We start from the raw sequence: 27,787 nt of genomic DNA on the forward strand, positions 1-27,787 counted from the left end.
GTATTTCTTGAGGTCAGTTACTCTCAACTGTGAGTGCATAGTGTGTGTGTGAGTGTGTGTGAAAGTTTAAGACTGATGCAAACGTGTAATTTCAGAGAATCTCATAACAAAACAGAACAAAAGTACTGTAGTGGTTCTCCGGTTTCAGGGTGGGGCTGCGCGTCGTCAGCTCCTGTTTGTCTGGACTAATAGGCATAAATAAAGAACATTTTGTTGACTGGAATTAAGTATTTTGTAGAGTAATGATGCATCTAAACAGCTGCATCACTACTTGTCTGTACTGTGGCCTGCTTCCTCTCCGGTCTGTCCTGAGTAATAAAAGCTTGACTTAAGCCTTCACAGTGACATATTCTTATTTAAAATATAATGTGTCATCAGCGATCCAAACATACTGCTTTACATCTCATACATAGGCAGATAAAAATACGCTTTTATGCTGTATGTCAAAGTTATTCTGCTTCTGATAACACAAAAAACATTTGAGATTCTTGTTTAAGACCGGAATAAAATAAACTAGATCACATTTAACTTTAAACAGAAACATTTTGCTCTGCAGCACAAATTCCACCTTTCATCATTACCTCACAATGTCGTCTATCTCGCACAAATGTTTGACAAATCAGAGAACAAACAGCAAGAACTTTCTACACATTTATTGACAATCCATAATAACAAAACATATTTGTGAGTGTGTGATGGTGGGAGAGGGTCGGTCATGACATAAACTCTGTGAAGAGCGACTGATTGGCAAAGTCAGCAGGTCTTTCCTGTGGGCGCTGCAGTGATGGACTGCCATCGAGGCCTAAATGGGGGACGCCGGCGCTCAGGAAGTAGAAAGGCACATGGGTAATTTTGCCAGTGGACCAACACTGAGAACAGACAAAGAAACATCACTTAATATGGTATGTCTGAAATCACATTATCTATTAAACCAAATGAACATAATATGAGAGAGGAAACAGGAATTTATTTTAAGACTGACCACAGTGAGCAGAGCTCCGTGCTGGAAGTTTGGATGGAACTGCATCAGTCTTGGCTCTGAGCCAGGCTCCCCTTGAACAAAACCACTGAAGAGGGAAACATAAGAAATGTTCAGTACAACACTACCCTGGGAATGCGATACTTCTGAGCTGAACTAAAGTGCACAAATATGAAATACAGCCACACATAGAAGTACAAACCATGGCAAAAGCTCAAAAATGGGCTTTGTTCTTGTCTTGAACACGGCTATCATTGCAGGTCGGGCTGCTGCTTGTGGATCGCCTGAAAGAACAGATTACACTGAGCCACAAAATATAAATATTGGACAAGATGAGATATTAAATTTTATCCTAAAAATAAAAATCAATGTAATACTTATATAGTTCATGAGGGTTAATAGAAGAAAAATGAGCAAGACCTTTAAGAAGCACTGCAAGCCTCTCTCCTCTCGGGTCCCAGGCTAAAGACTGGATCTCTCCACCAACACTGGCAGACAAATTAGACATTGCTGAGTGACACTAAAACTTCCAGAATCACACATTTTACATTAAAGATTTAAAGATGGAAGAACATACACATTTTGAAATCACTGAGCTCACTGTAAGAAGCTGTAATGTGAAATTCAGCAGCATTGAATACTGTCTGCCTGCTGATTTGTGCTCATCAGATTTAAGCAAAGTGCTTCAAAACTGTCTTTCTGTTCCTCTGTGGGCTTTTTTGGAAGCCTTATGTTCATCACTGTATTTGGTGTAGTTAGGCTAAATGATGGCCAATTAGCTATTCAGTCCAGAGCTCTTACATGATGTCTCCATCTGGTGTGTTAAAGGTTGTCTCTGATAGGTCAGCCACCACTGCTGCTGCCTGTGGCCCTTTTGATGTGCATGTAGGTACGCCTGCTGAATAACAATGACATCAGAGAGGTACGATTATTTCTCAAAAATGGCATTTATTTTTTAACTTTTTATTTTCATATAAAATACCTGGTTATGTTTGACAGTGTAATAAAGACTGAGACATTTAACCTGGTGTGTCAGTGAAGGTCAGACCGTAGATGACGGCCTCTCCCTGCACAGTGAAGAGAAGTCGACTCCCGTCCGGACTCCAACAGCCAGACTAACCGAAACAAAGGAACAAATTCATAATTACTTAATAAATCTATGATGTATAAATATTTTACTACCTAAATGAAGAATGCCTTTGAAATGTGGTGATGAGTCTTCACCTGACAGCGCCCTTTCACACATGGCCAACGCTCACAGGTCCACATCCTGGTCTCCCAAACCCTGAAGAAAAAAAACTTAACTCATCCACGTGTAAACGCTCCACTTTCTGTCCACTTATTATCTCATAATACCTGCTAAACTCCAGACTATGCCACTAATCCCTTACATGTTCATAAATATTCATGAAAGGTGAGTGGGCCTCTATTATAACACAGCAAGCGGCTGTGATTGAGGTCCACACGCTGATCATGAAAGAGAAAATTTCACACATAATCATCTGCGGCTTTACATATCTTTAACTTGAAATGTGCTATTGCAGCACTACAATATAGATTAGAAAGATTGGAGACTCTTGTGGAGCTATAAATCTCTGAATAGCCATGCAAAGTGCCGTCTCTAACCTGAACAGGGCCGACGGCGTAGAAGCTAGGACGTGGCTGCCATTAGGGGACCAGGACACGAAGGTGACCCCTCCACCTCCAACGCGCTGAAGCGGCACGCAGCTTTCAGCAGCTACATCCCATACCTGCAAGACACATCGACATCAAAGGAGGAGAAAGATTAACAACCACAGCAATTTAATCATTCCAGGATTTCAGATGAAGCTGTAGCCTTCGTACCATCATTGCTGTGTCAACAGGCGAGGCCGACACCAGGAGGGATCCGCTTGGCGACCAGGCGATGGAAGTGACCGGAGAGTGACCGGGATGAGACAGAACTTGCGCACAACCAGATGAAGGCCTGCATGGGTCGAGAAGAAGAAGAAGAAACATGTATAATGAAGAAAACATACAGCACAAGAAAAGACAAAGTGCAACAGTATCAGTAAGTTTACATACCTGGTTGACAGCGAGCAAGGGTCCACATGCCAGATCAGCAAACAGTTCTGACAAGCAACAGCCAGAGCGGACGCACACAGCGGCTTCCACTGTACTGCTGCGACACTCCTCTGTAGACGGTGCTTCAGCGTGGGCGTTGTAGCGCTGACACAAGAGTACAAAAGGAGACAGAATGACTGAGAAGTCAAAGAACAAAACCGCTCTCTGAGGCTGACACACAGGCGGATTTTGTGTGTTTGTAGCCCGTCTTGGACATACGGCTTTGTTGTGATTGGAATCAGAGGTTCACTGTGGCATTAAAGTACTTCAACAGACTGACACTGATATTCTGTTATCGCGAATATGGAAAGGTTGACTCTCTCAAGGCTGGTCTCTCCTTTTTTTACAGTCTCAGTATCAAAACAGCTAAATAAACTTTATACACAGTATTCTACAGCTCTACAACATAATCTTGCACTGTAACACTTTCGTTAACAATCATATGCCCCATTATCTTAGTTTTCTGATTGGAGGTTGTCTAATCTTTTGTAAAATTTGTGTTCATGGATTAAAAGCTCATTAATGGTACTCTTTGGGTTAAAAAGTATGCTGATTTGCAAATAAAGCAAAAGCACTTTAGGACAACTGATATGCAGCATAGACTTTATTCCATAAACTGATGTTTCGGCAACAGTGTGGCTTCTTCTGAGATTAGTCTCGGTACCTTTTGGGGTTGTAGATTTTAATGGAGTCGTCCAGTAGCGCCACAGCAAATTTATCTGTATGAGGATGCCAGGCAAAGGCTCGCACCACGCAGTCAGACCTGGTAAAGCAGAGGAAGATCACCAACTATCAATTCATTGTTTTGTTTTGTTTTTAAATACAGTTTTATGCCATTGCTTTAAAACATTGAAAATGTATACAAGGATCCCACAGTTGCATTAATAATGATGATTATTTTCTTTATCGATTAATATTCCTTTCATTTTTCAGATTAAGTGATTAGTCTATAAGACAACAGGAAAACAACAAACAGGGAAAAATGTTCAGCATGATGTTCTGGAGCCAAAAGCGTCGTCACTGAATGTCTTGATCTATCCAACCAACAATTCAAAACCCAAAAATATTCAATTTACTTTATTGCAGGACAGGAAAAAGAAGTAGATTTTCATATTTGTTGATCCTTAAACCATCAAATCTTTGGAATTTGTGCTTGAAATAATAGTTAATAGTAATAATAGTCTTTCACTAGAATGTCTGTTTACCATTTTTTTAAATATATTTTTAATCGCTGGTTCACTGAGAGCAAACTGCAATAATTAATTAATCAATTCCTAAATAAAACATACATTATCAGTTTGTCACTCACCAGTTCAGCACTTGTGAAAATTCAGCAATCATGTTCTCACTACTCAACTGTGGAACAAATGACAAACAGGTGATACGCATTTTTAACATATCACAACAAAGAAACAAGATAATCAAGAGTATTATTATCGTCAGCAGGCAAAACTTACTGTGAGATGAGGAAACAGGGAGCCATGAAAGGAAGAAACCCTTCGGAGTAACGCCAGGATGCAACCAGAACTCACTGACAACCATTTAGGAACTGCAAGAGCGCAAGACACGGGGGAGAGTCACTGCATGTGCACATCACTCGATATATTAAGGATCAGTATGAGTAAAACACAACAGAAGATTTTGGCAGCTGACGTACCTTCTTCATGCGAGTTGGTAATTTCATCGAGTAGCCCTGTGAAACCACCATCCCGCCTGGAACAGAGAGAAGCTGCATAAATGATGATCGAAAAATAACTGACAAGACCAGAATACTGTGATATGATCCGTTGCGATACATCACTGAAATAAAAGTGCTAATATTGCTGCAGGTTGTACAAGTACGACTTAAGAATTTAATTTTCAGTTAATAATAATAATTTTATTTGTATAGCACTTCTCAAAACAACAGTTACAAAGTTAATAAAGTTTATAATAAATTAAAGAAAAATATATTTTGTCTCTAAAAATAGGACAAAATATAAAATAAATAAATAAATAAAATGAATATAGTTGGGGAAAAAAAACATTCAAACACAAGCACAATAGATATGAAGTGAAACTTGTTTTGCAGATTACAGTGATTTGAGTGATTATGGAGGTGCAGCTTTATCCTTCTTTATAAAACATTTTAATAATAGGACTATTCTGTTTTCAAGCACTTAAATATTTGCCAATTTAAGTGTGTTTTACATTAAAATGAATGATGGCAGGTGTTTACATGTTGCTGTGTGTGCTAAGGGTTGCTAAAACAACACGGTACATCTCAGTTGCCCACACGTTTAAATAAAACTGAAAACACTTGATAATTCACTAAGTAAATGTTACTACTACACTTTTGTCTGCAGCACAGTCTGACACTTGTACACACATCACAACATGAACACAGGAGGAGATGAGGGGTCAAACCACCAACTCTTGTGGTTGAAAGCTGCACGAAATGTTATATGACGAGACCCTTGTGAACAATTAGATTTCCATTTTAGAATATTTCTCTTTTCGGTTTCACATAGTCTCACAATGTGTTTTGTATTGTAGAATAATCTGTAATCTGATAATATCTAGAACTACAGAGATAAAACAGCTGATGAGTAATAAGAAGTTACAGTACAGAAAGAGGTTTGAAGTAGTTTCAAAATAGTGTCGCCCACCACATCATTTGCCCACTAGAGAGCACTGACATGTTTGTTTTTCAACTGTAAAATGTCCCACTCATTAGACATGTTGGTCACAGTTCATTAAAATACTCTTAAAGAGATTCTTATCAAAAATATCAATACTAGCCATAAAATCCTGTGTTGGTCAGGCCACACAACGTGTAAAAGTGACACTGTATGGTGTGTCACTGTCACTGTCTGTGTTACCTACCATGCTGCTGCACTCCTCATCCACAGTGTTTCAGAGTGGTCCAGGAAAGCTGCCTTGCTGCTGCTCTCTGTGCGACTGTGGAGCTTCAGGGACTCTCGGGGGAAATACAGACTCAGAGGACTTGAATCCTGCAGAAAACACATCAGCAGACACATTTAACCAGTTGTGGAAAGTAGCTAAGTACATTTACTCATATATTGTGCTTAGGTACAATTTTGAAGTACTTGTACTTTACCTGAATGTTTCCATTTTATGCTACTTTACACTTCCACTGCACTACATTCAGAGGGAAATGTTGTACTTTCTACTCCACTACATTTATTTGACAGCTTTAGTTACTTTTTCAAAAGAAGATTTGAAACAATGGATAATATAACAAGCTTTTAAAATACAACATATTGTTAAAGGTGAAACCAGTGGTTTTCAACCTTTTTGACGTCTTACAAAAAGCAGTGTTTAGTTGGGGTCACATTTCAGATGTCTATGAGTTGTTAACAGCGCCACCAAATAATGATTTTTCCCTCTAAACTTCTCACATGATTTCCTTTCAAAAAATGTTCGAATGATCCAATATTTCACCAAAAATCAAAGATTAGAGAAAAAGTCCCAAAACTGAAAACAGATTTGTGTATCAGAACTTTATTTTTTCTTCTTTTGTCTCCCATTAATCATCTCATGACCCCTCAGATTTATCTGGTGACCCTTTGGAGGGGCCGGACTTTAGGTTGAAAATCAATGAACAAAACTAGCCAACTATATATAAAGTAGTTCAAATTAGCTCCACCTCCAGCAGCTACAACAGTGACATGCTGCTCTAACACTGATACTTCAGTATTAATAATCTATTGATGTCATATATAATAATATATCAGTCAGAGGGACCAAACCAAGACTTTTACTGCAATACTTTAACTACATTTTGCTGCTACTTAAATAGGACTTTTACTTGTAATGGAGTATTTTTACATTGCTGTATCGGTAACGTTACTTTTACTTTAGTTAAGGATCTGAATACCTCTTCCACCGATAACGTTACACTACCATGACTAACATCCTTTGAATCAGACCTGTTTCAGTCGGTCCTCGGTGTTGGTTCCTGACAGCAGCTGGTTGTTGGACTCACACAGGGTGGTCTGTCCGGAGGATAGAGGAGGGGGGAACAGCGCCAGAGAGCACATCTTTTAACACGTTGAAACTCTGCCACCGACCCTGGAAACACACCATCAATTATTAAGTCAAACACTAGCACCAACGGTTAAGGATTTTTTTTTTTCATAGGATGGCGAAGTCATGACCCAGCCTACTCTGCCTCTGATTGGCTTACTCTGACATTCTTACCCTAACCCTAAACAACCCAACCAATGACTGTAACAAGTAATAGCCAATCAGAGGCAGAGTAGGGCGGGCCATGACTTCGCCGTCCTAGGAAAAAAAGAGCTAACTGCGGCTAACGGAAGCTAGCCAGCTCTAACTAGTTAACTACTTTAATGTCGGCTCGGTTTTGGCAACAGCTGCTCTTTTTTATCGTTTTATGTATCGTGGAAATTACCTTGTAGTGTGTCCTGATGTAGTGTTGTCAATTACCCTGCGCTGCGTTTCCAATCAACAAAGATAAAAGCGCATGCTAAGCTGTTGTGACACTTACGGTTTCCTATTTAAAGTCAGTCCCGCCGTGTGAGCTACGGCAAGTCACAGGATCAAACAGTGCGGACTGCTTAGCACAAACTGCACAGAGCTGATGTGCTGCCCTCCTCAGGACTTTCTTATTCTTACTTATAAAAGAGTTTAGATAGCTGAAATGAAACAACATATGTTCTTATTGTGGTTTGTGTTGTTTTTGCTTTGTTTTGTATGAATGTATGTATGTAAGTATCTTATCTTATCTTATCTTACCTTATCTTATCTTATCTTATCTTATCTTATCTTATCTTATCTTATCTTATCTTATCTTATAATGATGTCTTTCTCTCCTCATCAGGGAGGACAGAGCACATGAACTCTGCTGTTCTCCTGCACCTTTGATTGATTGATTTCTCTACTGTGCTTTAATCTCCTATGTTGCATTTGTCTTCTGTGCATTCATGTACAGTCCCCATTTAGTTGTTACAGTGACTAGTTTATCACGTCTCATCTACTCATCATTGGTGTATCATGTCATATTATCTCTTATTATTTAATCTGCTAGATTTTATCAGTCTTTTCTCTGCCTATTTTACTAGTTAGTATTGCCTTTTTATTTATTGCATTTGTTATTATTATTTTATTATTATATTTGTTATTATATTATTTAATTGGTTTTGTTTGCACATAATCTATCTATCTATCTATCTATCTATCTATCTATCTATCTATCTATCTATCTATCTATCTATCTATCTATCTATCTATCTATCTGTCTGTCTGTCTGTCTGGGGCACCAAATACAATACAACTTATTACTGCATTGTAATTGCACTGTAACTGTAGTTCTGGTCTATTGTTATTTAAATCTATTTTTTCATTTTATTTAATCTTTTTTTTGTCTTATATCTATTTTTAATTGATTTTAATGTGGGGTTTTATTGCTTATTGTTTAATTTAAATGCTGTTGCATAATGCATTTATTCACCTTATGTAAAGCACTTTGAATTGCCTTTGTGTTTGACAAAGCTTAGCCTTGCCATGGTCAGCTGTGCACCAGCATCCCTTGGAGCCAGTGAGGATTCAGGATGTCTTGCTCAAGGACACATCAGCAATAGCAGCAGCAGCAGGGTGGATGCTGACAGACATGGGGTATGATCCGGGACCGTTCAGGTTGAAACACGGGTCAAACATAGAAATCACCGGATAAAAAGAGGCCCATAATGACACATTATGGAAATGGAAATGATGGAAAACTCATAGCCTAGTTTCGTCTGTGTGTCTGTGTTGTGCAGAGGGGCGGGGTAGCGCCCCCTTGCGGCACACCTCGCATTTCCGTGACGTCAATTCAGCACTGGGAAGGAGACAGCTCCCTCCCCCCAAAACCCAGCGCGCCTCACGTTGCATGGGTCCCCGGTTATTGATAACACGATTTGCCCGCTGGGATCCATCCCAGTAACGTGAAACTCGTGGATATAGGGACTGGAGATACAAGAGACAGCCCGGACCGAAGAGAAAGAACGATTCGCTCTTAATCACCGACAAATAGAAAGCCGAGCCCACCCCTTCACTTGACAACGCGACATCAACCAGGCAGAAAGGTATGGGAATGTCACACTATCCGGTTAAATGCTGGTTGAATAAGAAATCTGGTATCACAGGACGTTTAGGTATGATGCTCGGTGCGGTAGCGTTCACGCCGCTCACACTGCACCAATGGACTGATCCTGCCAAGAAACGATTCATCGTCGATGAATGCTAGAAAATCATATTTGTGCAGCGAGAAAGCCCACATTCCGAATTATTTGTGTTGATGCCAACATTGAGTAAATGTACAGACGCTGCGGCAGTTTCACTTGGCATGGACCATAGTAGGCATCGGGCTTGCAATTCATGCACGTCGGCTATGATGCTGCTGAGTGTCATCATCACATCCTCGGTTATTTAAAGATTGATCTTCCTGCGTTTGTGTGTGTGTGTGTGTGTGCACTGCTCCTTCGCACAGGCCCGGTGGTTGTTTGTTGCCCGTTTTTTCACGCTCCCATTTCGCTCAGTCGCCGTGGCTCTTCTCATGCAGTGGTGCAGTACAAGACATGGAGCTGGTGTAGGATATGTGAATTGGGTACATGTGGCCTCTCTCTCTCTCTCTCTCGCTTTCACACACACATGCACGCACGCACGCACGTACGTACGTACACATTCACACCAGAACGGTTATGCAATTCGTCATATTCCTCAGATGCACACAATGCTCTTCAGTTGATGCATGACGAGCAGCATATGGGAGCTGCTGGGTAGCTTTGCTCTGATCATGTCAGACCCTGATGCTCCTCAGAGGGACAGTTAAAGAACAGGTGACAGTCAGGGTTGTGGACTGCACAAGCTCCTTTTGGTAGATTCATTCACAAAGCCCATATCCACTCTGGTTGATGGCTCCACTGGGCAGGCTGGTCTCCCCATTCACAGAGATGAGGTTTTACTGAACAATTCAGACAGAATTTGGTTTTGGAGATGAGTGGTTATGCTGGAGAACTGGCGGACTGCCCAACTCACAGCACGACTCTGCCTTTTTTGGTGTCTTGTATTGCTTGAATGAAAGAAAAGTTTGTCCAAAGTCTGGTAAAATCTTTAAAAATCAGAAGACATACCAGAAGTGAAGTTAGCAGTCATTTCAGCACTGGACAGCTCCACGTTACTCATGGAGCTGTCCAGTGCTGAAGTTAATCTTGGCTTCTTTTTATCTTGTTTTGCAGATGAAGTATGGCTATTGACTGTGTTATAGATCATTCTAATGCATTTGTTATCATAAATCTTCCCCTTTAGGTTTACTTCTCATCTTTCCATCCTCCATCCACCCTAACCTGCTGTGTTGGGGAAACCCCTGATGAGTGGGACCTGTATCCATGAGCCCCGTGCCCCTTCCCCCTCCCTGTCAGGCTTCAGTACCCCCATCTCAGAACCCCCCTATCGAAGACTCGATGGAGACACCCCTGCCTGCACCCCCGAAACGGACCTGACCCCCACACAGTGTGTCCTCCGAAACGTGCTGTCCATTGACACCGGTGGACAGGGGGCACCGGGTGGCAGCAGCCCCACTCCCAGTGATGGACCCCACTTTGACAACAGCGTACTAAAACTACACGAACATGAGGCCTGCCAGTGTGGTGGCGGGGCTGAGGCGGGGCACAGTCCAGAGGCTGGCGCTGTTCGGAGCCAGTCGGAGAACATTCGGCTACAATCAGGAAGTGGAGGTTTTTTGGAGGGACTGTTTGGCTGTCTAAAACCAGTCTGGACCATGATTGGAAAAGCCTACTCCACTGAACACAAACATAGCCATGAAGGTATGTGAAGATAACAGAAAATGTCCCACCTCTATGCTATCTGACCATCTGCCGTGGATAGTATTTTTAAATGTCATAGAACAAAACAAGTCTCACTAGTTTGTGAGTTAAACATGTCAGTCATTCAATATGTGAAATATGTTGTGGTGCCTTTATAACCACAGAGCTGCACTGTAGAGAATATCTGAGCTCAATGATGAAGCTTGAACTTCATGAGCCTTGAACCAATACAACAATCTACAAATACTACAAGTAAAATCCTACATTTAAGAACAGAAGTATTATCAGCGAATGGTACATAAAGTTTTATAAGCAAAAGTATTTGTTCTGCAGAAAAATTACTGATTTATCATTACATATGGCATTATTACATTATGCATCGGTGCATAACTAGCATTTTCCTTTGCAGCTGGTTGAGGTGGAGTAAGTTTAACTACTTTATATACAGTCAGGTAGTTTAGTCCAGAGGTTCCTAACCTAAGGATCTGGTCCCCTTTAAAGGGTCGCAAGATTAATCTGAGTGGTCATGAGATGATTAATGGGGTAAGGAAGAAGAAAAAAAATCTGCTATCTGCTAAACCATCTGAGAAGTTTAGAGAGGATATGTCTCTTTGGTGGATTTACTAATAGACATCTGAAACATGACCACAGACCCCAACTGACTTCACCTTTGTAAGAGGTCACAAGCCAAAAAGGTTGGGAATCTCTGGTTTAATTTTTAACAAATATATTGTATTTTATAAGTTTAATATATGTTTTTTATGTAAAATCTTAATCTGAAAAGTAACTATAGTTTTCAGATATATGTAGTGAGGTAAAAAGTGCAATATATCCCCCTGAAATGTAGAGGAGTGGAATAAAGTAGCAGAAAATGGAAATAACCAAGTACAAGTAACTCAAATGCTACAGTACTTGAGACTTTGTTTATGAGTCCTTCAGGCCTGCTTATTCAGTCTTCAGCTACAGTGAGTTTTCACAGCTGGCTAGGGGAAGCGTCGTGAGCATCTGCCTCCGCTGCAGCAGGTCTCCAGAGAGCTTGACACTTCAGTGGACCTCATGAAGAATTGATCTGCCTGTCTCTTTTATTCTGCGCAGCTCATCTCTCTTTAGTGACCATGCTCTCTCACTCATTTGAGTAGTGTCAGTATGACAGATGACACATGGAAAAGACAATGAGCAGATTGTTGTTTTTCCCCTCAATTTTTCACTTATCTCTGTGTAGCCTGATAGAAATGTATTGGTCCAGTGGATAAGTTGTCGATATACCATTTGTTTGAACATGGCAGGCACTTTGTATGATGTAATTGTGTCTTGCCAGTCCTAATGTGTAGCATGGACCTAGCATTTGCTCAGCAAACCCTCTGACTCCTCCTTTTTCAAACTGGCAAGAGTGCACATTGACATTTGGAAGCCTTGCAACGTGGGATGGATATAATTTAAGTAATTCCTCTAAGGATGCTCTTGTTTACTTATGATTGATGCATGGAAGACAAGTTTTTGTATCAATGGTCGTGTTAATTCTGTGTAATGCTCCACGATTTCACGTTTATTCATGTAGTTTTGTTTTTTCGACTTGTTGGTCTGCGTTTAGAGTCCTGGGAGGTTCCCTTTGAGGAAATCTCGGACCTGCAGTGGGTGGGCAGCGGGGCACAGGGGGCCGTCTTCCTCGGAAAGTTCCACGGAGAAGACGTGGCTGTAAAGAAAGTGCGGGACATCAAAGAGACTGAGATCAAACACCTACGCAAACTCAAGCACCCCAACATCATCACTTTCAAGTGAGGAGACTATTGATAGTATACACTTACCAGCCACTTTATTAAGTACACCTGTGTGATCTAATGCAATCCAATACAACAGCTCTGCCATAAATTCTACATTTACAAAGCTTATACATTTTCAGTTTTTGTTGCCATTGTCAGGAAGGTGATAATTCTCCTTTATGTTTATTATAGAGGTTGTAGTGGGTGGTGGTGGTGTACTGGAGTGCATTATATTGAATGATGTTCCTAATATTTTGTCCACTCCATTAACATACATGTGGAGGGCAAAATATTAGGAACGCTTTTCAATATAATGTACTCCAGTACACCACCACCACCCACTACAACCTCTATAATAAACATAAAGTAGAATTATCACCTTTCTGACAGTGTCAAAAAAATGTATAAGCTTCATAAATGTAGAATTTATGGCAGAGCTGTTTGCATTAGATTTCAGAGATTGCATTAGATTTCAGAGGTGTACCTAAAAAAGTGGCCTGTGGGTGTATTTCACAGGGTCACGTATCAACATACCAATCATTTAATGCATAAATCTGGCTTTGATATAACACTTTCCTTTTCTGTTCACCTTTGCTGTTATTTGACTGCCTTGCTTCCTTCTAGGGGTGTGTGCACACAGGCTCCTTGTTACTGTATCTTGATGGAATACTGTGCCCAAGGCCAGCTGTATGAGGTGTTGAGGGCCGGCCGTAAAATCACCCCCTCCCTCCTGGTTGACTGGTCCATGGGCATTGCAGGCGGCATGAACTACCTACACCTCCACAAAATCATCCACCGAGACCTCAAGTCCCCCAAGTAAGCCAACAGCCTCAACACAGCTTGCCTGAATGAAGAGAGATTCACTCAAACAAGACCTGAAATTTCATGACCGATTTGTAAAATTTACATTTTATGGATCGAGAAAATTAGCGTTATAATCTCACTTTTGCAGTATGCTGATCACACACGACGACCTGGTAAAGATCTCAGACTTCGGCACCTCAAAGGAGCTCAGTGACAAGAGCACCAAAATGTCATTTGCTGGCACCGTAGCCTGGATGGCCCCTGAAGTCATTCGGAATGAGCCAGTGTCAGAAAAGGTGGACATCTGGTAAGTCCGATAAACATTCACATTTTTTTCTAGCGGATAAAGAGACATTATATCAACATGTTTTTTTTCTTGACTCAGTGTAGCAATTTAGCAATTATCTTTAATGTACTGCACTACAGTAGAAGTGCAGATGATGCACCAGTATTGTGAGTTAATGGTTGTGATTTCAATGTTTTAAAGATATTAATTCCTCTGAGGGATTTAAATGTATACATAGTGATATATTATACATGTGATGACTGACTTATGTGATGTTATATGTATGTCATTTGTTCTCAAGTCTCTTATTTTAAAATGATCTTGATCCAAATGAGACTTTCTGGATAAAATAAAGCTTTTACTTAACTTTAAGGTCCTTTGGAGTGGTGCTATGGGAGATGCTAACTGGGGAGATCCCTTATAAAGATGTGGACTCATCTGCCATCATCTGGGGTGTGGGTAACAACAGCCTTCAGCTACCCATACCTGAGAGCTGCCCTGACGGCTTCAAGATCCTCCTCAGACAGTGCTGGTGAGCAATTCTTGGATATGGACAGTTGGAATGTAGACAGCAAAAGACAAAAGTGGTAGAAAATGAGCAGTATGAGAGTAGTATACATGGGAAGGTGTCTGCGGTTTAAGGACTTTATTGATGGACACAGTTGTCTTTCCCATCTTGGATTTGCAGGAACTGTAAGCCCAGGAATAGACCTTCTTTCCGTCAGATCCTTCTTCATCTGGATATAGCGTCAGCTGATGTGCTGTCCACTCCGCAAGAGACGTACTTCAAGTCTCAGGTGTGGTTTCTTCTCTGATTCCCTGTGTGAATAACAAATGGGAGAAGAATATCTGTAGATGCACCAAAAGACACACAAATCATACATTTAAATATACAGACATGGATGTACACAAATAGACACAAATGCACCCACATATGCTTAAACAGTAATCAGACAACTGATTAAAGAGCTGGTTCTAAAGTCAGCTCTGGGCAGACACAGCTGGTTAATAGAAATGTGCTCTCATCAGGCTGAATGGCGAGAAGAGGTGAAACAGCACTTTGAGAAGATTAAATCTGAGGGTACTTGTCTCCACCGACTCGATGAGGAACTGATCAACCGACGCAGAGAGGAGCTCAGGTTTGTTTTTTACTCACATACATGTTTCATGGCACCTCTTCTCTTGCAGCAGGTTTTCACACTGATGTACCAGATTAGTGCCAGTACACGGTGGTATTTTTGTTAAGTTATCTTAGCATACAGGTATAAGACCACTTTCACTCTGTCCCATTTCTCAATGTCACTCCTTTGTCCACCCCTTATGCATGAAAATAAGTGCCTTGAGTGCATGTCTATTATAGAGGATTTGGATTCTCTCATGCGGATGCACAATGACGTCAGCAGCCTCTTTTCTTCTCAGGCATGCTTTGGACATCCGTGAGCACTATGAGAGGAAACTGGAGAGGGCTAATAACCTTTATATGGAGCTCAGTGCTGTCATGCTGCAGCTGGAACTCAAAGAGAAAGAGTTGCAGAGGTATGAATAAACCCATGAACACATTTTGGCTTTGGAGGTATGTTTTTGTATAATATTAACATTCTTTATGCACTTTGGTGTCATTTGGTGTTTTTCTTTCCCCCAGGAGAGAGCAATCTTTAGATAAGAAGTATCCTGGCTTGTTTAAGCACCACAGCTCCAGACAGAGCAGCTCCTCTAACTCCATGGACAAACTCATCAAGAAGAGAAATGTCCCACAGAAACTGCCTTCAGGAAAGAGGTTTGAGATCTCATTTCAGTGTTTATTTGATAAAAGTTTGATACTCTTATCAAGCTTGTGGATTATAGCTGATGACGAATCCCTCCTACTCTTTCAGGCCAGACATCCTAAAGTCTGAGGTAATCATTCCCAAAATGGATTCCTCCGTGATGCAAGTCACTATCCCAGCCTGCCCCAACAGAAGCTCCACCTCTCCCAGTCGGTCTCGGAGGGTAAAGACCCGCCATCGCAAGCCCGGTAAGGGCAGCAGTGGGGACCTGGCTGGACTTAAGGCAAATCAGTCGTCACCTAATAGGGACACAACTGTCCAGGCTAACAGTTCAACCACTAACACCTCCAAGCAGCTGCTGGAGCCTTCTGCAGCCCTGCGGGGCCTCAGCCACGAGCAGCAGCAGAGGCAGCTGTCCTCCTCCAGCCCTGACCTCATCTGCACCACGCTGGAGGCAGAAGGCCAGGGAAAAGGGGATCCTTCCGTGGGCGGGCTGGAGAGAGGGGGGAGCCTCAGTGCCTCTGCAGGTTTAGGGGGATCAGAAGTGGGGGCAGCCGGTCTGGATGATCTCACAGAAACTCCTCCCCGCAGTGACACTCCCAGTGAGGATGCTGCATCATTCCCATTCTCCAGCAGCCCAGACTCACCGTGTGGGAGGGGGGCGGCAGCAGGGCGGGGATCTCTGGGATCCCCACGCCTGCCCCATGACGGGGAGGACAAAGAGGAGGGAGCCGGTGCTGTGAGGATGCCACGGGGGGCATCGGGGGGAATCGGGAGTCAGCACCTCACACCTTCAGCCATTCTGTACAGGGCAGCTATCACACGCAAACAGGTGAGAGTGCTGGACGTATCTGTTCACATTCCTCAGTATTCTCCTGTGAATACTTTCATAATTTTCACTTGTGCATTTTTCTTGCCTGTGACTACAGAGGCGTGGAGTGTCATCAGAAGAGGAGGAGGGTGAAGTTGACAGTGAGGTTGAGTTACCACGGAGACGGTGAGTTGCTGTCCCTCGTCACTGGAAAATTCCCTCAAGCCATCTTCCCTCACTGACAAGTTGCTGATTTATTTACAGTACTAAATCATTTTGACTTTTACATGGTCAATTCTGTGATTTTAAAACCTTGTATTGTTGTTGTTGGTTTTTTTAATCTCTTTAGACGTCCGACCAGCATCACCAAGTGCCAGTCGGTGTCTACCTTCAGCTCAGAGAACCTGTCGGTGTCAGACGGCGAGGAGGGCCACACTACTGACCACTCCCACAGCGGCACCCCCGACGTGGTCAGCACCAACACAGACGACAGGTTGGACGACCGCAGCGATGACCTCCTCTCTCAGGGATCCGAAATCCCGGCGGACAACACGGATCCTGTGCAGGCTTCCGACGGCCTGTCGGAAAGAGACAGCGCCACGGGCCAGGCCAAAGCTCAGCTGGACGCCGGGCAGAATCCTAATGAGGTAAAGCTGCGCCACAGGTGACTGCGTGCGTCAGTTTGTCATTTTCTCACTCTAAAAACACTTATGTCTTCCCGCTCTCTCTTCTCTCAGAGTCGGGCACTGTGCGATGACTCTGACTGCGACAGTGCTGAGCTGGATCAGTCAGGTAGCGGAGAGCTCAGCCGTCCTCCCAGCGCTGGAGCGTGGCTGCCGCCGTCTCAACCGCTACCCTATCAGGGGTCTCCGCAGGCGCCTCATACAGGACCTCCATAGACCACGGGACACTCCAGCTACCCTACAGTGAACAACCATCACAGGCGTACACCAATCTGTCAGTGCAGTACATTACTGTTGTCATGAGGGATCACACCTACTACACCACTCAGACTATGACAAGTTGACTTATGGTGTCTCATAAGTTTGTTGGCTGGCAAACCTACATCAGATGACATAGGACATTTGTCATAACCTGACATCATATTTTTTGGCAGCTTGTGACATCAGATAAATGTCATGTAAGTTCAGTAGGGTTTTCTAGGCAAAATAGTTACCAAGGTAACCGTAGCCACCGCTCCAGTTTAGCAAAAACCCTTCCACAGACACACACGCACAAGACACCACACTCTTAGTCCTTTAAACACTCTAACCCTCACTCTGGGAGCATCCTGATACTCCATACACTAATGCATTAAATACTAATGAATAATAATGTAAATATCCATTACATACCACATGAGAAATATCTAACTTTATTTTATTTGTAAGATAAAAATGTAAGACTAAACGGTATGCAGCCCTGTGAACAAATGCATGACTACATGTTTATAATTTATGGTTCGAATGTGTCCGTTTTATATTTTGTGAAAGTTTACACTTTTTTAATCCTGAAAGTATTACTTCAGTTATTTTGTTTATGTTAATAAATGTCAGCACTGAAAAAAAAGGGGGGAAAAAAAGTCAAAATGGAATGAAAATCTCACCAAGACATCAATCATGATGCGTAATTAGGGTTCTCAGTAGGTAATATATATTATTTTTTTTAACCCTCCTAACTACTGAGTTTCAAATACATGGAAGACATGCGTGAGGTTTTTATTAAGGTTATCGAATCTGTGATAGAATGGGAGACCTTTGAGTTCACTCAAAAAGCACTTCTACTATCGTACAGTAGATACTGCTCTACCGGTTTCTGAAATTGTCGTCTTTTATTATTAGGATGCACAGCAATGACCTCTTCTGACACGCACTAGTATTTCTAACCAAGCTAACATCTTATGCTTCAACTCTCTCAGCAACAACACTGGTGCAGGTGCTTCAGTGATGAACACACACAGGTGAAGGTGCTTTTGTACAGAACCACAAGGACTCCTATAGTTCACGATGTTGGTAGGCTTCTTAAAAACCTCCACTGTTCCTTTTACCCTTTAAGATTACTGCGGAAGTAGCCAGATAAGGAATAGAGCACTTCTCTGTGGTGGTTACTAGTCGAAAAAAAAAAGTAAGTATCCTTTGGGTTTGAATAGAAATGTTTTGTTTTTATACAGCATTGCACATTGTACCTGTAACATAGGAATTATATCAAAAAGCAAAATATTATGAGCAACAATAAATAATGTATTGGTTAAAAAAAAAAAAAAAAGTGTGATGTTTGCTTAAAAAGACGGGTCGTGTTATAGCTACAGTTTGTGCTGTTGCTACATCACATAAAAACAGCTAAAAGATAAATAAATGACTATTTTCAACGACTCTAAGCATGCCCAAACTGTTCTAGTGTCATTTACTGACTTACAGTTTTGCCCTTTCACACCTGTATGCCATTAAAATAAGATTCCCCCCATGAGACAGGACAATGTTTTTGGATTATCAATAAATCTGAGCTTGATAACGGGTCAATAAAAAAGGTGTCTTGTCAGCTGACTAAAACATGAATCAACATATGAATGAGCGAGGCACGTTCAAGCATTTCACATCTTTTTTTTAATTTCTGCATTTCATTTCTTCAACAATTTAATTGCACCCAGATCTACAATAGTTTGAAAACGTGCACAAAAACGTGAGTTTCTTCATCCTGCAAAGAATAAAAAATAAAATCTGACCCAGGCAAAAAAGGATAGCAGGAAACTAGTGTTAATTCTATAATTCTCCTTCTAGTTAATCATAATTTAATACCTCAGCATAATATACTTATAAAGACCAACATGTCTTGTAGTTTTGCCCCTTGCAGCATTCCCCAGCCCTGCAGTTAAAAAAAATATTTTCTCTATTTAAAACAAACATTTCAATGTTATCATTATTATCATCATCATCGTCATTACTATGGTCTTAGTAATTTCAGAGAAAAGAAAATATTTTCCTCTCATTCAGGCCCACTCCTGGTGACCAAGGCCCACCCACCCTTATCAGAATCCAATACACAACAATACTCAAAAATCCTGATCGAGAAATAAAAACGGATGGAAACACAGGAATGACACAAAACAATTACTCAGCAAATTAGAGGTGAGACAAAATGTAGCTTAAAATTCTCCTTTGAACCCCCGCTTAACAAGGGATAAATTACCTTCTGACTAAAGAGGTTTTTTTCTCCTGCATACATCTTCAACTGGAGATCATTTACACCCATTTAAAACCCGTCACACCCACAAATGCCTCATTCAGGAAGTACAGCTTCAAATAGAAGATGGCAAATATCAATGAATTCTACTCTTGACAAGGAGCTGCGTATTAAATAAAAATAAATAGATATTTTAAAAAGGAAGGGAAAGAACAGTCCATCTATAATGTTATTGTGTCTTTTTTTCTTCATTTTTACATTTTCTAAGAAAAATCTGACATAAGAAAAACATTATTTATGCCTTTTCAGATTTTTCTAAAACGTTTTACCTATATCAAGAAGATCATACAGATATACAGCAAAACAAAGGAAAAAAATACAACAGAAGGAAGTCTTTAAAAACTATATGCAAAGGGAATTTAAAAACATAATAAATAAATAAAATACCATTATCATGATGATGGTATAATTACAACTGAGGTGTCTAACCAAAGCAGAGGAGAAAACAGTGAGTTTATAGTACTTGGTTTTTGCATTAAGTTCAATAAGGGACCTCTTGGTAAAAAGTAGGGGGAGGGGTTCCATTAGGTGCTGATGAAGATCCTCCATGTCAGTTGGCTGCGAGTCCAGTAGCTTCAGAAGACAGCCTGAGTACAACAACAAAAACAAGAACATACAATTTCAACCTTAAAATTCTTAAAAACATTTGAGCTCATACAGCAAACTTAAAAGAATTAGACAATGAGACATTACTTCATGTGTTTGTGGATTTTAAAATGACACAATGACTTTGAGGTTTTACGGTAAGGAAAACATTTTTCTGAAGCTGCCTCTGACATTCAGACAACATTCATGGTTATCGAGAGTTTAAGCAGGCGAAGAGCTGTGTTTCATGATGCTAAACTCTATAATTGCAGTGCAAAGTTTGAGTTATCCCCCCAGTATGGTAGGGTTGGATATTGTTTGAATTTTATCAATTCTGAATCTGCTTATTGATTCTGGTTTTTAAAAAGAAGTCAAATATTTAGATAACAAAAATATCTTTATTCTTTTAAGTGTTTACTTTGACTTTTACTGTTTCATTAAAATAATTGATTTAAAAGTCTTTTGTAACTGAACTGAACAAATTCAGATGCTCGACCACTTAAAATGATGCCGTTCTATAAAGCCTTGCCAATGTGAAATTTAAAATAAACTTCTTGTGTCTGTCAGTCACCAAGGCCCTTCGAAACACTCCAGAAAAATAGAGCTATAGAAAAACATTGTGCTAGTTTTTCCATGCTAGCGTATCCTTGCAATGAAACTCAAAAAAAAAGCACAAAATACAAAGCTTCTGGTTGCTGTGTGCTCCAAATGAAATACTAAAAGCAGCCAAGTAATGAAATACTAAAGCAGTGTTAGAAATGACTCTAAAGTCCGTCTGAGGAAGATGCTCGAACTAAAGTGCATTCAGTGCACAACACCTAGCTGCAAACAAATAAACAAAGTCAATACATAAAAACAGAGGGTGTGTCACAGCTAGTTATCCCTGACCCTACTGGAGGCTCTAGCGCCGGCTGATGACACACTCCAGCTCGGAGAACGCAACACATCAAACACTGAACGTTCTTTTAGAGCGACGCTGTGCTGCCTTAAATATTTGGTTAAATTTACTGTGCAATCTGACTTACAGCTAATTAGCATGCATTGCGTCAGGTTCCGGCAGACAGCCACATCCTTGCAGATATGTAGCCTTTGTTTGCACTAATTAAGGGTTATCGAGTAGGGCTGGGCAATATATCGATATTATATCAATATCGTGATATGAGACTAAATATTGTCTTATATTTTGGATGCTGTAATATATTATGTCATAAGTGTTGATTTTTCCTGGTTTTAAAGGCTGAATTACACTAAAGTGATGTAATTTTCTGAGCTTACCAGACTGTTGTAGCTGTTCTATTATTTGCTTTTACCCACTTAGTCATTATATCCACATTACTGATGATTATTTATTAAAAATATCTCATTGTGTAAATATTTTGTGAAAGCACCAATAGTCATCCCTACAATATTGTCACAATATAGATAGAGGTATTTGGTCAAAAATATTGTGATATTTAATTTTGTCCATATCGCCCAGCCCTATTCTCACTTTTAGGAACTGATAAGCAGAACAGAAATTACATTTTTTAATACCCAGTTCTTGACATTTTGGATTTGGTTCTAATTTGGAACCAGTTTTCAACCCTGCCGTACTACTGGTCGTCTGCCACGCCAAATTAATAGACAAAATGTGATTTCTCAGAAACGAAGCTGAAATAATTGATACTAGTGGTCATAATATAAACCTACAGGACAGTTACATTATCGTTTAAAGCAGCCCCTCTCATTTCACAACTCTATTTGGATGGATCTTACTGACCCCGCTGCAGAATATTGGCCATGCTTGTTTTTATAGACAGATTACAGATTCTTCCGTCTTTTATCACACAGTAAGTGAACTGTAAAAGCTGCCTTAAGGTATAGTAGTCTCATGTGAATAAAGCTTTGGTAAATATTGAACAATTTCATTTGGGGAGGAAAAGGATTCTCAGCCTTTTCTCTTATTATTACTATTAATAATAAGCACAAGGACACGCAACTAAGTCTTTGGCTCGACTGCTGGCCAGCCAAATGGACATAAAGTACAGAAAACACCAGAAAATAAGTTAAAAGAAGCTTTTTATCATGTTATTCTCCTGTGATTGCTGAAACTCAAGAAATACTCCTCATCATATCAAAACTGACAAACAGCACTCTAAAATATTTTGCCATTTCACCTACAAAATAAACAGTCAGACCTAAAATTCTGCTTTGTTCCTGTCAACTTGCTGCACTGTGATGGATGTGTTTCACTAGCAAAAACGCCTCTTACCGGGCATTGATCAGGTACTCAGCCAGGCTGATACTGGCATGAGAGCCAGTGATGGTGACCTGTCTGTCAGTTGAGCCCTCCACAGGGTTGGCAATCTTGATCTGAGCCCCTGACATCTGACGGATCTCATTGATCTTTGCGCCCTGACGGCCAATGATGCAGCCAATGAGCTGAGGGAAAAGAAATATGTGAGCATGCACCAAAATATTCAAAATACGCAAGCAGCAAGAAAATAGGCAACTTTAAATTAAAAAAAAAAATAATAAAAAAGCAGGATGCATCTCTGCTAAAGCAACAATACACAGATGGTAAATATTGGCAAGAACAGTAAATAAGCAAAAGGAGATAAATGCGACTTACATCGTTTGGAATGGTCAGCTCATGTGAGCCAGTTTGTGCAGAGGCATCCATCCCAGCTGTAGAAATACAAAAGAAACCCCCATGAGAGTGTTGATTGGGTGGATTATTACAGATCTACTGCAATCACATTCCCTCTTTCAATCTGTCCACCTACCCTGGAAGCCCTGGTTGCTATGTGCAATGGGGAAGGGGCTCTGCTGCATGGCCAGCTGGTGAAGTTTGGTGAGCTGTTGATAGAACGGACGAAAGGACACGGAGAGCAAACAGACAGAAAATTATGTGTGAGGAAAAATCTAATAGACACTTAAAAAGCTGAAATTTTGTTATAATCCCCCTTTAATATAGATTGTTGTGATAATGAGAGGAAAATATGAAATGGAACATAGGACCCATGATTTATCTTAAAACTCAAACAAACATTAATGTTAATATTTAGTAAAGTTCAATCTTTGGAATTATTAAATGGATGTCTGTGTGAGACAGTGGTGGTTGGAAAAATAAGAGTCAGAGGGATGAAATAAGAAGGTGGCATGGTTTCCCAGGACCGAACTTGCAAATATATTGGATCACTTACAGAAGGCCCTTCACTTACATCAGGCTGTGGAATGGCGTGCTGCCCTTGGACAGCGTATGCCTGCAAGGAGAGAACAGCACTTAGGAGGGTGTGACAGTGTCACACAGAGTGTACTCCAATATCCATAAGTCCTCTGTCCTTGGTGTGCTACAAGAACAAAGCCAGGCGAGCTACAGACCAGCACACCAGCAGCTCTAGACTGACAGTTCATGTATAATTTTATTTTTTTTTGACCAGAGATGGGAATATCTTTCCCCAGAAAAAACATCAGATTATTCAGGCCAAGCAGTATCAGTGTCAACCTCAAGAGGAACAAACAAATGCTTTCGTTGCTTACCTGACCACCTGCAAAGATGACAGGAGAGCCTGAGGGTTTGGGTCTGTACGGGATGGTCACTCCCTTCGGTGGGGACTAAGAAAACAGAAACATATAATATTGACTCTCCGATTCAGTTAACATTCACAGTAACACTGAAAATAATAATCCATCAAGAGTATTAATAACAATTCTCAAACAGTAAAAGCAGCATTACATTACAGTGTTTTTGGGGGGTTTCTTTGTGCAGCTGTGGTGGTTTTGAGTGTCAATTCCACATTTGTCCCATATCTGTTGCTGTTTGGGTCTATACTTTTTTTAGTTTTAGATGATACAATGACACAATTACATTATTTATTTTAATTTCACACTTTCTCTTGTTGTGGTGGCACACCATTGTTAAATGAATATAGAGGAAACACTGATCAGTCTTTACCTCGAGCATGACGACACAGATCTGCTTGACACACTCAATAATGGACTGTGGGGTCCCTGCAACGGTGATGGCACGCTCTGTTGAGTTGGGTAACATGTCCCCTGCTACTTGTACCTGAGCTCCTGCTGACTGTGGAGACACACACATACACAAACACACAACAGTTACAACACATCAGGAATAAGATACAGGCTCAAACATTACAAAAAAAAAAAGACAGAAATATGATAACAAACCTCTCTGATTTCCTTGATCTTGCAGCCACCCTTGCCAATGAGTGAGCCACACTGGCTGGCAGGCACGACGAGGCGCATGGTGACTGGCGGTTTGCTGGTGGCCGTACTGTTAGTCATTGAGGTGCTGATGTCCTGCAAGGCAAGTGAAACCAAAATAAAACTTAGGAAAATTTCTAACTCAACTTTACAGCTATAATATGTTTCCTTTCATACGTAATGAGCAACTCCAACCTCCTCCAGTTTCTCAATGATCATGGAGAAGGCTTTGAAAATGGAGGTGGTGGGTCCCGCGAGGGTTATGATCCTCTCCGGACAGTTCCCCTCTGAGATGTTGATGCGAGCGCCACTCTGCACAGGCAGACAAACAAAACAGGAAATACTAAATTAGTCGCAGAGTTATCATATGATGAGTCAATGTCACAATATTGAACATGTTTCTTCCTGTTATCCCCACATGTCTAAGAAAATCATCTTACCTCCTCTCTCATCTTCTTAACTGACTCTCCTTTCTGTAATGAAAACAAAAATACTGTTATATTTACAAAACAGACCAAAGGATAAGATGTAGATAGCATCATTCTGGCAGTAAAACACAACTTACTTTGCCAATAATGCTTCCAACCTCCTGCAGAAGAGAAGGAAAAAAAAGCATGTTAGAGCAATAAATGCATTCTTCATGGTCACCAGCACAGAAAAGCTGAAGTTGTTTTCATTTCTGCAATAACTTAAGCACAGGCTGCCCTGATTCAACTGAGGAACGAATTCAGACAGAACTAGAGTGGGACTCAAATATTAATTCAGTTATCAAGCATTGCATGCAGTCACACTCACCTTCCCATGCATGAGTAGCCTGATGGTTAAGGTGACATTAAGTCCTCCTTCAACCAGACTCGAGTCCATTGCTGCAGATGAATCCAGAGTGTAAACTGGCCAACAAAGTGAGTCTTTGGTCACTGGCTGAATGTCTGCAAATAGGAAAATGTGGCCATCAGAAACAAATGTAGCGCCTAGAAACTAAGAGGACATCTCAGAAGAAACATTGTTTACTAAAAAGCTGCTGTCAGTGCAGATCAATGAAGTGATGCAAGCAGTTACCCTCTCGTAGACTAGAGCTTGGGACTGTATGTTAATGACATTTGCTAGCCACTTCGAAAGAATGAGACGTTTCATTCCTGTAATTCACATTAAACTGGCCCGAGTCCACTCATTCACGTTAGCACAATTGACCCACTGTCTCCAAGTGGCAACGTCTATTTCCTGGCATTGGACAGCTGTGGCGACACAGCGTGTCGCTTCATTTTACTAAAAGGCATAAATGTAAACTTTCACAACTTCCACTTTATATTATAGTGACTTTGTGTCGAGTGAGCATCGACAGTAATAACTGAAGGGGTCACAGCATAACGGTAGCCTCGCTAAACATATTTTAGGCAGAGCATCACAGCTAGTCACGCAAGCAACACGGCTAACTTAAGTTAGCTACCGTAACATTTCTATCGCAACTTCTTAATTCCATTGCCGCATGTTCGACTTGAATGCTGGGATATTTAACCACCACCATCTGTAGGAAACACGTAATTAACAGCGGCATGCTAGTAACTCCTGATCGACCACTGAGTTAAATACAGTTCGGTAATTTTCCATCCAGCTTGCTAGCTTTAGTAGCATCGTCTGATCCAGGAAATAGTCTGATCCCGCGGCCTACAGAGTTACCCCCTGTCCTTCACTCTGAAAGGAAAGCAAGGAAAAAAACAAACACAACAAAGCCATATCTCGGAAAGTCTTACCCGAACCGTCCCTTGAAGTGTGTTCAGGGGGTGGGTAGGGTGGCAAGGGTGGAGGGGAGAGGTTCGGGAGGGAGTTTTAAAAGGATCCGGGGAAGAGGGAAGAGACGCCGCTGTTCGATCGGACTCCACTCTTCTGCTTAGCACAAAAGACAAAATGCGTTCAACTTTGACCTCTCACCTGCCCCGCCCCTCAACCCGGGTCAACCCCGCCCACTTGGCTCTCTGCCCCTCCCCCTAAATGTCCACACGTTTTCATTTAAAATAACAATCTGATAAATTTATCTATTTCTAATGCTACAAGTGATTTACACGCTCATTTTTTGTGGTCAATAAAGTCAAAGAAGTTTCATATAGAGAAGTTCATAAATGTTGCCCCTCTAAATATTTATTCTGGAAATTTAAAGATCCCTTCCAGACATGTATTAAAACATATAAAAATACTCTGCTTCGAACAATATTATAATAATGTTTTTTCCAAGTATAATTACCACATTTATATCCTTAAAATGGCATCTACTCTTTGTTCCTTATTAAAAAATCTGGAATCTCTGAATATGCAAATATTTTTATTTCAAAAGTTTCCTGCTGGACACAAGATGTTTCCTACATCACTGTACGGTCCATTCTCAGTGTTTGTGCACTGGGAGCTTCAAGTTTCCACATCACACTTGTGTTAGTTGAATATTGGACCAGAATTGGCTTCCAAAGTAGTAGTGATGTCACAAACCATGCTCGTAGGTCCACCCATAAAATCAAATTATCGATGAGCACAGAGAAACTTTCCACTTTCAGCAGATTAATGTAAAAAACAGTCTTCTAGTGTCAAAATCTGCATATACACCATTCTGCAGAGTGAAGCTCAAACATCTAACAGTAGGAACAAGAAGAAAAACATATTTTTCAGTGTAAGAGGACTTTAAGAGCATTGAGTCCCTAATTTTCAGTTGTGGAAGAACTACTCAGATCTTTCACTTAAAGGATAGGTTCACAGTTTTTCAAGTCTGTCTTAAAACAACAGTCAGGTGCCCAAATGGACACTGAAATAGGTTTTCCTCGCTGTAATAATTCCTCCTGTTCATACTGGCTATTAAAAGATCCCCTTCAAATGTGCTTTCACTGTAAGTGATGGGGGCCAAAATCCACAGTGTGTCCACACAGTTTTGTTTTGTTAAAAAATGTATTAAAAAGTTTATCTGAAGCTTATATGAGGCTTCAGCAGTCTAAGTTAGTCATATCAAGTGGATATCTGCCACATTTACAGTCTTTTAAGCATAAAATTCCCTCTTTGTGTTTCCTCGGACAGTGTTTCCCCGTTGAGCTGCGGTGGAAGTATAGTAACAAAGAAAGGGACTTTGACACTAAAAAGACTGTAACGCTGAAAGATATCTACTTGATTTGACTAATTTGGACGGCTCCATATTAGCTTCAAATAAACTATTAAATACATTTTTGCACAGAAGACTTGTGAATTTTGTGCCCCATCACTTACATTGTAATTGCATTACGAAGGGATCTTCTAATTGTCAGTATGAATAGTAGGAATGATTATGGCAAGAAAAACCTCTTTCAATGTTAATTTGTGCAGCTGACTATTGCTTCAACACAGACATGAAAAACTGTGAACCCGTCCTTTAAGAGCTTTGAGTCAATACTACAACAGTAACACT

At 40.8% G+C, this 27,787-nt stretch overlaps 3 protein-coding genes across 5 annotated transcripts; 1 reads left to right on the plus strand and 2 right to left on the minus strand.

Moving 5' to 3' along the window:
* Positions 1-638: 638 nt before the first annotated feature.
* On the minus strand, positions 639-7,645 carry aaas (achalasia, adrenocortical insufficiency, alacrimia). 2 transcript variants are annotated; one of them, XM_067592776.1, is made up of 17 exons: positions 7,497-7,645; positions 7,015-7,156; positions 5,948-6,075; positions 4,740-4,795; positions 4,540-4,631; positions 4,392-4,438; positions 3,747-3,845; positions 3,044-3,187; positions 2,825-2,945; positions 2,606-2,730; positions 2,204-2,264; positions 2,004-2,094; positions 1,781-1,874; positions 1,400-1,467; positions 1,182-1,263; positions 983-1,067; positions 639-869 (listed from the first exon to the last, which is right to left on the minus strand). In XM_067592776.1, exons 2-17 carry the CDS (start codon positions 7,123-7,125, stop codon positions 714-716), a joined length of 1,560 nt encoding a protein of 519 aa, XP_067448877.1. In that variant the 5' UTR covers positions 7,126-7,156; positions 7,497-7,645; the 3' UTR covers positions 639-713. The 2 variants fall into 2 exon arrangements, with proteins under 2 accessions (XP_067448877.1, XP_067448876.1); XM_067592775.1 differs by having other exon boundaries at positions 1,781-1,877.
* Positions 7,646-8,914: 1,269 nt separating this feature from the next.
* map3k12 (mitogen-activated protein kinase kinase kinase 12) lies at positions 8,915-18,620 on the plus strand. Its single transcript, XM_067592777.1, has 14 exons — positions 8,915-9,168; positions 10,391-10,908; positions 12,500-12,683; positions 13,293-13,484; positions 13,621-13,779; positions 14,132-14,290; positions 14,447-14,555; positions 14,788-14,897; positions 15,178-15,294; positions 15,401-15,535; positions 15,633-16,356; positions 16,454-16,521; positions 16,685-16,982; positions 17,073-18,620. The coding sequence occupies exons 2-14, from the start codon at positions 10,452-10,454 to the stop codon at positions 17,232-17,234; spliced, it is 2,874 nt and encodes a 957-aa protein (XP_067448878.1). The 5' UTR covers positions 8,915-9,168; positions 10,391-10,451; the 3' UTR covers positions 17,235-18,620.
* Positions 18,621-18,915: 295 nt separating this feature from the next.
* LOC137184788 (poly(rC)-binding protein 2-like) lies at positions 18,916-26,278 on the minus strand. Of its 2 annotated transcripts, none has more exons than XM_067592780.1 (13): positions 26,121-26,278; positions 25,165-25,298; positions 24,935-24,958; positions 24,810-24,842; positions 24,565-24,681; positions 24,334-24,465; positions 24,098-24,226; positions 23,683-23,757; positions 23,364-23,405; positions 22,926-22,998; positions 22,772-22,827; positions 22,412-22,581; positions 18,916-20,162 (listed from the first exon to the last, which is right to left on the minus strand). In XM_067592780.1, exons 2-13 carry the CDS (start codon positions 25,231-25,233, stop codon positions 20,126-20,128), a joined length of 957 nt encoding a protein of 318 aa, XP_067448881.1. In that variant the 5' UTR covers positions 25,234-25,298; positions 26,121-26,278; the 3' UTR covers positions 18,916-20,125. The 2 variants fall into 2 exon arrangements, with proteins under 2 accessions (XP_067448881.1, XP_067448880.1); XM_067592779.1 differs by having other exon boundaries at positions 23,346-23,405.
* Positions 26,279-27,787: the final 1,509 nt, after the last annotated feature.

The sequence above is a fragment of the Thunnus thynnus genome, chromosome 6 (genome assembly GCF_963924715.1).
Source record: "Thunnus thynnus chromosome 6, fThuThy2.1, whole genome shotgun sequence".
Taxonomy (NCBI): Eukaryota; Metazoa; Chordata; class Actinopteri; order Scombriformes; family Scombridae; genus Thunnus; species Thunnus thynnus.